General features: G+C 42.2%; 1 protein-coding gene across 1 annotated transcript in view; it reads right to left on the bottom strand.

Moving 5' to 3' along the window:
- OTOG (otogelin) overlaps positions 1–12185 on the bottom strand; it is a 706015-nt gene that overhangs the window by 107915 nt on the left and 585915 nt on the right. The window contains 3 exon segments of the mRNA XM_030202446.1: positions 1970–2045; positions 8731–8771; positions 10012–10110. Coding sequence (XP_030058306.1) covers positions 1970–2045; positions 8731–8771; positions 10012–10110 — 216 coding nt within the window.

Genomic DNA, 12185 nt, shown 5'->3' with positions numbered 1-12185 from the left:
TGGTGGGATGGGTCTCTCAGTGATCACCCCACCCCTGAAAGGTGGCCTGGCATTTGAGTACCGGAATCTTTTTTGCTAGAAAAAATGCACTGCTTAGGTTGAAGGGTAACCTGATACTCTTAATCAAGAAGTATCTGTAAATAACAAATGCTGAGCACATCACTCAAGATATGCTGAAGGGGGTGAATTTGGGGCAAAGACACACAAGTTATCCAAAAAGCATAGGTATTATGCTGATATCATAGCATATCTATGTTATATAAATGTTCTTCCATGCTGCCTGCTACTACTATTTATTATTTCTATACCACCACTAGACGTCTGCAGTGTTGTAGACTGGATATGAAGAGACAGTCCCTGCTTGATAGAGCTTAGAATCTAACTAGGACAGACAAACAGGACAAATAAGGGATAAGGGAACTACTAAGATAGGTATAATAAAAATGGGTGCTGAACAAGTGAGTAAGGGTTAGAAGTTAAAAGCAACATCAAAACGGTCAGCTTTTAGCCTAGATTTGAAGACGGCCAGAGATGGAGCTTGACGTACAGGTTCAGGATGTCTATTCCAGGCATAAGGTGCAGCAAGATAAAAGGAATGGAGTCTGGAGTTAGCAGTGGAGGTGAAGGGTGCAGATAAGAGAGATTTACCCAGTGAACGGAGTTCCTGGGGAGGAGTGTAGGGAGAGATAAGAGTGGAGAGGTACTGAGGAGCTGCAGAGTGAATGCACTTGTAAGTCAATAAGAGGAGTTTGAACTGTATGTGGAAATGGATAGGTAACCAATGAAGTGACGTGATGAGAGGGCTAATATGAGCATAGCGACACTGGCGAAATGTAAGTCATGCAGAATTTTGAACAGATTGAAGAGGAGAGAGATGGCTTAGTGGGAGACCTGTGAGAAACATGTTGCAATGGTCTAAGCGAGAGGTGATAAAAGTGTGGATAAGGGTTCTGGTAGTGTGTTCAGAAAGGAAAGGATGAATTTTGGTGATATTATAGAGAAATGGTATCATTTGTATTTTGCTGACACTTGTCTTATTTCTGCTATATAATTGTTGTACAGAGCAGTTAAATGCGTATATTTCTGATACTAATTCCAGGTTTACTTCATTGATTGCATTTATATGTTTATATTTAGTCATTTTACTATTATGCTGTTAACAAATTGTATGTTTTGTTAAACTATACCTGCTGCGCACCACCTTGGGTGAATCTGTTCAAAAAAATAAACAAACATAATAAAAATATTCAGTGGATATCATTGCTATCTGAATAGTGCCAGCAGTTTGCTGCTCTATCTGGATATTCAGCAGCAGCCACTATCCCCTAATTCTATAAACTTACGCAAATTTGCACAGGAAAGTTGTAGAATAGTGTCAGTTACATACGTAACTTAATTTAGTAATTAGCTGCTAATTGGAGTTAACTAATTGGCTATAATAAGTGTTAATTGGCCCTAATTAACAGTTATGTTCATCATTGCCATTAATCAAAATTCTACAGAGTCTGCGCATAAAATTCATAGCATGCAACAGCGAGGGGGTGTGGACCGGGAGGGGCATGGGCTGCCCTAACTTTATGTGGTGAAGTTAACCGGGCACCGGTCTGAATATCAGCTGTCACCCAATTAACTTCCAGGTGACTGCTGAGACCCGGATATTCAAAGCTGGGAGCCATGCATGCCTCAGCATAGAATATCTGGAGTCAGTTTGTTTAGCCCATGGTTATGAGCAGCTCAGGTGCTGAATATCATGCAGGGAATTTATACATATATCTTGATTTAGACTTATAAATCCACTTTTTTATATATGTAACTGCACCTAAAACTTTTTTTTACATGAGTTAGAGGGCAGGAAAAGTCACTTTTGAAATGCAATTTATTATATAGATAGCACAGTCAATTCATCTCTTATAATATGGCATAAAGCTAAATGCTGGTTAGAATTCAGGAAGCAAAGTTTTTCACTTACCGCATCTGTACTTTGTGCAGTTGCAAATGTTTTCTGAGCTGTTCTGAAACTGTTTGTCTAGCTGCAGTTTCTCTCCCTGCCCCAGAAGAATAGCAAAGTCAATCAAAAAGCATCGCAATGTAAAAATCTGTGGACCTATTTACTATGTTGTGCTAGATGTTAATGCACGCTAATTTTTTATTTATTTGTTGCATTTGTATCCCACATTTTCCCACCTATTTGCAGGCTCAATGTGGCTTACATTATGCCGTAATGGCAATCACCATTTCCGGAACTGAGAAATACAAAGTGGTATTGCAGTAAAATTCATGAATGATAGAGTAGCTTACAAAGTATTAAAGTTCATAGAAGGTAAAGTGAGTTAGACAGTCAAATATAGAAAGTTCATTTCCAGCATGCGAAATAGAGTGGTAGTGCATAACGCGTAATGCATGTTCGAGTAAATGAGGTAGTCAGGTGTAGGGAGTTCGGCTTTGTTTAGTTTTATTAGAATTTCGTTGTTTACTATTTAGGATGGATCATTGTGGTATGCCTTTTCGAACAAGTTGGTTTTCAGTAATTTTCGGAAGGTTGTTCGGTCATGTATTGTTTTTATGACCCTTGGTAGTGCGTTCCATAATTGCGTGCTTATGTAGGAGAAGCTTGATGCATAAGTTGATTTATATTGGAGTCCTTTGCAACTGGGATAATGGAGATTCAAGAATGTGCATGCTGACATTTTTGTGTTCCTGGATCTAGGAGGTCTAAAATGTAGATCGGGGCTTCACCATGAACAATTTTGTGGACCAGAGTGCAGACTTTGAACACAATACGTTCTTTTAGTGGGAGCCAGTGTAGTTTTTCTCTTAGGGGTTTGGCACTTTCGTATTTCGTTTTTCCAAATATGAATCTGGCTGCTGTGTTTTGGGCAGTTTGGAGTTTCTTAATTTATTTGTTCTTTGAATCCGGCGAAGATGACATTGCAATAGTCTAGGTGGCTGTTACACTCCTACCTTGTACTCCTGGCGGTGACCATCTTGGGAGGATCATCTGAGAAGCAGCCATATTGAATAGCTTCCTCATGGGCATGCCCAATGAGATCCCTCGCCTCGCAGCTGGGACTGGGATCCTCTGATGGGAGGCCTACTTAAGAGCAGGACTGTGCCATCATCTTTGCTTCAGCTTCTTTCTGTTTAGAAGTCTGGTGTGTTGGATTGTGTTTCTCGCTACCTGATTGTTGGACCTGATCTTGGATTGGATCTGACCTTGCTTTGCCTAGCCGCCTGCCCTGATCTTGGATTGGACCTGACCTTGCTTTGCCTAACCGCCTGCCCTGATCTTGGATTAGACCTGACCATGCTTTGCCTAACCGCCTGCCCTGACCTTGGATTGGACCTAACCTTGCTCTGCCTAGCCGCCTGCCCTGATCTTGTATTGGACCTGACCTTGCTTTGCCTAGTCGGGACCTGACCCTGCCCTGCTTTGCTGACTGCCTGGTCTTGTGTAGCGGTCGCTGCTTGTCTGTTCCTGTCTCCTCTGCCTGCCACGGCCGGCGGCCATCTGACCCCGTTCGGAATCGGAAGTCCTGGTGGCCACCTGCACCTGGGGGCTCAACTCCTGGGGAACCGTGGTCGCTCCCAGGTGAAGCTGGGGTTGTTCGGCTGACCGACCAAGTGCGGCGTAACTCTTCTGTACCGTGGCTCAGTCGGGGCACAAGGGCTCACTACTAGGCTGTGGAATATTTCCCTTGGGAAACAAGGTTTTACTCTTTTGAGTTTCCACATTGAGTGGAACATTTTCTTTGTTGTATTTTTCGCATGGCTTTCTAGTGTGAGATTTTGGTCAATTGTAACTCCAAGAATTTTCAGACTGTCCGAGATAGGAAGGGTGTAGTCTGGGGTGTTTATAGTTGTGGATTTGTTCGTGTTATATTGTGAAGAGAGAATTAGACATTGTATTTTTTTCTGTGTTGAGCTTTAGTTGGAATGCATCTGCCCATGAAAACATTATTTGAAGGCTGTGATTGATTTCAGTTGTGATTTCTGTTAGATTATGTTTGAATGGGATGTAGATCGTGACATCGTCCACGTAGATATAAGGATTGAGGCCTTGATTGGATAGCGATTTGGCTAGGGGTGTCATCATTAGGTTAAAGAGGGTTGGTGAGAACGGTGATCCTTGGGGTACTCCGCATTCAGGTTTCCACGGTGATGATGTATTCGAATTTGATATCACTTGGTATGTTCTTGCGGTTAGGAAGCCGTTGATCCATCTAAGTATGTTTTCTCCAATACTGAAGTATTCTAGGATGTTCAATAGTATTTTGTGGCTGACCATGTCAAACACGCTGGACATGTCGAATTGTAGGAGAAGTACACTATTGCAAGTTGCAATTATATTTGTTTAAATTTGGTTAGGAGAGTGATTAGTACTGTTTCGATGCTGTGGTTGGATCGAAATCCTGATTGTGATTTGTGAAGTATTGAGAATTTATTAAGTAGTTGGTAAGTTGCTTGGTTACCATACTTTCCATTAGTTTGACTGTCAGTGGGATGGATGCTACCGGGCGGTAGTTGGTAATGTTATTTCCTTTTTTCTTTGAGTCTTTAGGTATTGGGGTGAGTAATATATTTCCTTTATCCTTAGGGAAGAATCCCTGTTATAACATGTAATTTAGATGTGACTTGAGGTCTGTTCTGAAGCGTTGAGGGGCAGATTTTATTAGGTTATTGGGACATATGTCCAGTTTGCAGTGGGATTTGGCGAATCTGTTGATTGCTTGGGCGATGGTTTCATCAGTTAGTAGATCGAAGTTTGGCCAGATTCTGTCTGCTGAGTATTCATCGGGGATTGGGTCCAGACAGTCAATGAATTTTTCGTGGTTGGTGGTATTAAGTGGTAGTGTGAGTCGTAGTTTTATGATTTTTTTCATTGAAGTATTTAGCAAGGTTGTCTGCTACTGTGGGGTGTCTGTATTGGTTGTAGTAACCGATGTGGTGTCTAATAGTTTGTTCACAAGTTGGAAAAGTTTGTATGTGTCTTTGTAGTCTGGCCCTATTTTGGTTTTGTAGTATGTCCTTTTGGTTTGTCTTATTGTGCATTTGTATTTTCTTTGCATTTGTTTCCATGCGTTAAGTGTGTATTCATCTTTCTTTTTTTTTTCCATGCTCGTTCGAGTCTCCTAACTTGTGTTTTTAGTTTTTCCAGTTCTTCATTAAACCATGGTATCGAGACGTGTCTTTGTGAGGTTCTTGTTTGTAATGGTGCAATTTTGTCTATTATGCTCCTGCATCTGTTGTCTCAGTTTAGGAGGTAGTGTTTGGAGTCTGTTTGAGCTGTCCATTCGTTCTTGTAGATCTGTTGCCAGAATGTTACAGGGTCAATTTGGCCTCTCGTGGTGTAAGTTGTGCGTTCTTGCTTGTGGTGTGAGCCTTTTTTTGCCATTGTAGGGCTAGGTTTAATTTGGGTAACACAGTCACCGAACTAACAGTTAATGTGAACTTTTGCATTTAACACATATGAAATAGGGTGAAGAATGGGTGAGAACAGTGCTGTACAGTTAAAACAGAGTCACCATCCATCACTGGCATAAGCAGAATTAAATTTGTGGGGAGGGGGGGCAACAGTTAACATGGGTGGGCACTAAGGCAGCAATTCTATATATTGGCACCTCAGTCTAGGTGCCCATGCACTTAATGCCAATTCTATAATGGCAACTTGGTGCCACAATTCTGTTATAGTATACTGGTGTAAGTCTTTTATTTTATTAATGTGTTCTTGTATCCAACTATTATCCAAAAGCTAGTTACGGTTCAAAGTGGCTTACAACTACATTTAGGTGGGGTTACATTTGTGCTTTGCAGTGTGAGAAGGACATCTGACATCTGTAGTTAGAGTAGTTATTTAACAGAGTTTGTGGAGGGATAGATTCAGCGGGGAGGTAATTGGTAGTTTTGTAGTTAGTTGTAAAATTTTGACATGCCCATGTTTAGGTGTCCATGTCGATAGCAGACAAAAGTTGGCATGCCTAGGTGTGCCAAATGACATATGTAGTTTAGCATGTTCTATTAACTATGCATGCACCTGGAAGATATGCCTATGGTCTGCCTGTGCTCCACCTATGTGTACACCCCCTTTGCAGTTAGGCACCATGGCACTTAGGTGCTACTTTATAGAAGAGCGCTTAGTGTACATAGAGGGGTGACTATCTCCGAGGACGGGTCCGCGAAGGGGCGGGACAGACCGTATTTTCGAAAAAGATGGGCGTCCATCTTTTGTTTCGATAATACAGTTGGTGCCGGGCAAATGCATTGGATTTGGGCGGATTTGAGCTGGGCGGTATCGGTTTTCAGTGATAATGGAAACCGAAGCCGCCCAGCTCAAAAACGAACAACTCCAAGGCATTTGGTTGTGGGAGGGGCCAGGATTCGTAGTGCACTGGTCCCCCTAACATGCCAGGACACCAACCGGGCACCCTAGGGGGCATTTGTAAAAAGTAAAGAAAAAATTAAAATACCTCCCAAGTCCATAGCTCCCTTACCTTGGGTGCTGAGTCCCCCAAATCTCCCCCAAAACCCACTCCCCACAACTCTACACCATTACCATAGCACTTATGGGTGAAAGGGAGAACCTAGATGTGGGTACAGTGGGTTTTGGGGGCGGTTTGGAGGGCTCCCATTTACCAGCACAAGTGTAACAGGTGTGGGGGGGGGGGGGGCCTGGGTCCTTCTGCCTGAAGTCCACTGCACCCACTAACAACTGCTCCAGGGACCTGCATACTGCTGTGATGGAGCTGGGTATGACATTTGAGGCTAGCATACAGGCTGGAAAAAAAAGTTTTTAAAGTTCTTTTTTTTTTGGTGGGAGGGGGTTAGTGACCACTGGGGGAGTCAGGGGAGGTCATCCCCGATTCCCTCCAGTGGTCATCTGGGCAGTTGGGGCACTTTTTGGGGACCTGTTCGTGAAAAAAAAGGGTCCAAAAAAAAGCGGCCCAAATTCTCGCTACTGCTGCTCTTCTTTTTTCCTTTATCGGCCGAGCGCGCCCATCTCTCCTCGGCCGATATACACGCCCCAATCCTGCCTTCACCACGCCTCCGACACCCCCCCCCCCCCCCCCCCCCCGTCAACTTTGTTCGTTCCTGCGACATTATGGATCCCTGTCAGTCACTGCTTATCTTGGGATTTGTAGAATAGAATATTGCTACTATTTGAGATGGAATGTTGCTGCTATTTGAGATTCAACAGGAAAACAAAAAAGGAGGAAGGGAATCCTTACGTATAACATAAGTAATATTGATGTCATTGACGAGTATTGCTGCCATGGTGCTTTACAGCTGAGCTTTTTGTTTTTTTCAACTCAAGGAAGTGATGCAGGCTTTGATGCCGAAACACGGCCGTGTCGGGTCGTTTTCAAGCTATTATTAAAGACTTCCTGATTTCCTCTTCAACTTGTCTTCACTTTTTTGTTCATTGCTATTTGAGATTCTACATGGAATGTTGCTACTATCTAGGTTTCTGGGAAGTATTTGTGTGCTGGGGTGGCCACTGGGCTAGATGGACCCAGTGGCCTGACCCAATATGACTATTCTTATGTGCTTATGTACATGAAGAGTGTGCCTAGCTGCTGAGTGAGCCTCAGGCAAAAGTGGAGGGGCCTAGACCAGCTCAGACCCACACATGGCTATGTCCCTGATGCACAGATTCAAGAAAGGGTGCCTAAATTTAGACACTGGGACACAGTGTGCTAAGTGCAGATTCTCTAACAGCAATTGTGTACACAGTTGCCATTATAGAATTCTAGCATGTCTGCATACACTTGGCTAACTTTAGATGCAAGCACTTTTACCATGTCAAAGGTTGGTGTAGGTACTCGCATCTAACTGTAAGCAATTAGGCGCATACATGTTAGTATTCTATAACATGCATGCATAACTGTCAAGGCACACCCCTGACCCACCCATGCTCCTCCCATGGCCTTACCCCCTAGTAGGTGCATGTGATAGAATTTGTATGCCTAGTTGCATCTCTAAGTGCTAATTGGTGCCAACTAGTGCCAATTAAAGCAAATTGAAGCCTATTATTGCTCATTAACATCAATTATCAATACATTAATAAATTAAGTTTATGCATGCAACTGGCTTTATTCCATAACTTGCACATGTAACTTTCCGCGCTAAGCATAAAATTGGGAATGCAAGTATACAGAATCCAGGGGTAACTGCAGAAGCTGCAGATAATATGGTGCCATTTATGAAATTTAAATAGGTGTCATCAACTGCATCATGTTGTCTCCAGTGTAGTTAACACATAGGAAATTGTCTCCACTTTAACTGTATGGAGAGATGCTGCAAATGCTTCCAATACTTAATGAAGAGAATTTGCAGTTAACTCACAGTAATTTGGGTAATTACTGCACAGTAACAAACTTTTGTTGCACTTTCATAAATAGAAAATTGACACACATTTCTGAAAATGTATATGTACGCAAAATACTAGCAATTTAAGGCACTGCTTCTCCAGTATGGTTAGAATAATACTTATGTTGAATACTGTACATTTTCCAGATATATAGAAATAGTGCGAATGGTCATGTCTCACCAAATCTGATTACATTTTCCCCAGATATACTGAGGGAAATTGAAAAATATAGTCAAACTAGACTGAAATTCAAACCCTGATTTGATTCAACCTCAAATTATCTGAACATTGCCAAGCACCAATTTTGCTGACCAGCAGAACTCAAATTTGAAAATTATAGCATTCTTAATTTAGGAATCACATACCAGCCTGCACTCTGGCTTTGGAAAGGTGTCACAAGCACATTCTGTAAAATCAAGAAACTGTGTGTCAGTTTTAATATTAGGATATAACAAAGGGATCTTTTCTGTAGACCTACTGCCAGGTGTGCTTCAGGTACTGCCTTAGTTTGACAACTTACCACCTACAAATTCTAATCCTGAATCTGAAAGGAATAGCACTTCATCTTCTAGACTTTAATTTACATCCTCCCCCTCCATCAAGACCCTGCCTCCACCACAACACCCTGCATTGCTGCATATAAACACCAAGAACTGATATATTGTTTTATTTTGTTTTCAAATGAATAAAGCAGAAAAGTTTTATTTTGGGTCATGAGCTGAAATCATTTAAAGTGCATGAGAAGGGGGAGCAGGTATTTTCAAAGCCATTGCCATAGGTAAAGCAGTCCTAGGATTCCATAAATTCCAGGTCTGTCTCCATTCCGCCCACTCCCACAGACCACTCCAGCACTGCTTGTCTTGTGCCATGACGGTCAGAGTTAGAAATGCCTGGTTAAGTGCCACTGAATATCAGTGGCTAGCCATCTCTGTGTGACACTAACCACGGACACTAACCACAGATATTTAAGAAGGGACAAGCCTCGTCTGCCTGCTTAAACTGCACTGAATATCAATCACTATATATGTATAGTACATGGGAAAAACCGGTTCCTACATGTGTAGATGCCAGTGCTTACACATGTGAAGCCCTGAGTGTTTTTTCTGTATATGTAGATTTATAAAATAGATGCTCAGGCCATATATGCTGGAAAATACATGTGACATCCTGCGTGTGCTTATATGTATTTTACAAATGGCAGAGCCTTTTATAAAATACTGTGGGAGATGTCGATGTTCCAACCTAGAAGTCCCATTTCTCATGTTGATTCTCTGAAAAATGGGGCTTCATGTATGTTACCTAGAAGTCACTTGGAACATATTTTATTGGGAGGTAGCTTGTAAATTTAAATAAATAAAATAAGCAGAACACAGAGGGTGGTGAAGGAGAGCAAGGAAGGCCAATAATGTCTGTCCTTTAACTGACTGAACCATATAGATATAACTGTGCTGTGGACACTCATTGGCTTAAGCAGCCTCAAGGGAAATATCCGCAGGAGCATCTAAGGACACTTGCACTGTGCAATCTAGCCTTCTGTTCAGTTAAATGAGGTGGGAACCTAAGAAGCCTTACATTCTGCAGGCTTGGACACCCTGTAGAGCTATGGAATATCTCATTAAGAGTATTTCAGTGGAACTAGCATTTACCACATGTATGATATGGGCAGCAACTTTCAGGACTCCATACTTGGACTGGGGACATTCCTAATGCACAATTAACTTCTGGACAGCGATGAATTTCACACACTGCAAATAAAACATAAATAAAATAATTATTTAGTGATTTCAAAAGATTTCAGCCACAGAAAGCATAACCCAATTGGACCCACTAACTTCTGGTTTTTCAGTGACTGCTAAGTGATGTCATCAAGCTTTTCCAAAGTTGTTTACTAAAGATAATATCACAAAGTGAGCTAACAGAAATTATATTACACACACCAAGTTCTGTTAGGGTAGTTAATGCATGTTTTCATGGGGCTGAGATTCAAATTACAACACATATGTGCTAGGAAATCTGTTTACTAAAGTACACCACACTTCAATAGCAAAACTTAACACACAGTGAATGCAAAGGCCATATACTAACTGTTGGGGGCGTGTCCATGTACCCTGCAGTTAACACACAGACATATTCTTTACTGCATGGTAAGTTATTCACAATTATTATGGATGCACGCAGGCGATAATTCTATAAACTAGGCACTAACATTAATTCACTAAGAGGGGAATTCAATATATATGGTGACTAAAGTTGCGCATGCAAATTTGACAGTGCAAACAAATTGCGTGCACAATTTGATTAACAAGCCAATCGGTGCTGATAATTTGGTGATAAGCAATTATTGGCACTAATTAGAATTTATGTGCACAACTTTCTAAGTGTAATCTGTAAAGTGGTGCTTTAAATTCTAAAGTGCAGATCTCAACAGGGGGCGTGGCTATGGGAGAGGCATGGGTGGGCCATGGGCATTAGTAAAATTTACACGCAGTGTTATAGAAGATGTCTGATCTGCACCTGTTAGGCATGGCCATTTACACCAGGTTTTAGCTGGTGTAAATGGCCAAGCCTAAATTTTAGTCATAGGGATGGGCATACGCATATTCTATAAAGTGTGCCTAACTCTAGGCGAGGTTTATAGAATAGGCCTAATTTCAGCGCCATATATAGAATTCACTCCTAAATGTTCCAAATACTAGCATATGTGTACATACATGCTGGATATATGCCAATGCACTATTCTATATATATCTGCATATCTGTGATAACACATATTTTACAGGTGGGCATGCACATGGAGAAGATATATATTTATGCATGTAACTTATATATAACTATAAGTAACATGCACATCACCAGGACTCTGTGGCTGGTATAAGTGCTCATTCCTAAGAGCATGCGCATATGTACAAAACAAAATCGGTTTTTTACTTTCCATTACTAAACTGCCCCTGGATTCTATAAAGGTAGCCCAAATTTGTGCATGATCCAGAGATGTGTTAATTGGTTAACAAGCCATTAGCACTCAATTGGATGCTAACCAATTATTGATGTTAATTGGCAACAATTAGGATTTGTGCACAAATCTGTCTGAGTGCAGTTCTATAACCATCTCTCTGACCCAGGGGTGTGCTGGTAAATTTTTAACAACAGGCTCTTTCTCCGGACGTAGCCAGCTCTGCAGTTGGAAGGGCCAGGGGTGGCCGGGGGAGAGCAACACTTGCCTCTCTCTCTCCTCCCTCCCTTCGTGCGGGCACGCTAGGCATACCTTTGCTGTCAGCCAATAAATGGACTGCCACCACTCCCAACGTCTTGCTCTGAGCAGCATGCTAAAACTTCTCATACATGCTCGAGAAGTCCCAGCCTGCTGCTCAGAGCTGGAAACAAGGAGCTGGGAGCAGCAGCAGTCTATTTACTTGGCTGGCAGGGCTCAGCATCCCCACCAGCAAAGTAAAAGAGAATTCAGCAGGGGGCCCAAGCCCACATTGTTAGAGTAGCCATGGAGGGCCCTACTTTAACAACCGGCTCCCAAAATTCTTAAAAACTTAACAACCGGCTCTTGCGAGCCTGTGAGAGCCTGCTCCAGCACACCACTGCTCTGACCTCACGTGCAACTTTCTTCAAATCAATCACCTTACTTTCTAATTCTTCCTACTTTCTTACTGGAGGAGTGGCCTAGTGGTTAGGGTGGTGGACTTTGGTCCTGAGGAACTGAGTTTGATTCCCGGCACAGGCAGCTCCTTGTGACTCTGGGCAAGTCACTTAACCCTCCATTGCCTGCCGCATTGAGCCTGCCATGAGTGGGAAAGTGCGGAGTACAAAT

Source organism: Microcaecilia unicolor, chromosome 4 (genome assembly GCF_901765095.1).
Source record: "Microcaecilia unicolor chromosome 4, aMicUni1.1, whole genome shotgun sequence".
Classification (NCBI taxonomy): domain Eukaryota; kingdom Metazoa; phylum Chordata; class Amphibia; order Gymnophiona; family Siphonopidae; genus Microcaecilia; species Microcaecilia unicolor.
Note: the sequence above shows the minus strand (reverse complement) of the source record. Positions and strands in the feature narration are given on the sequence as shown.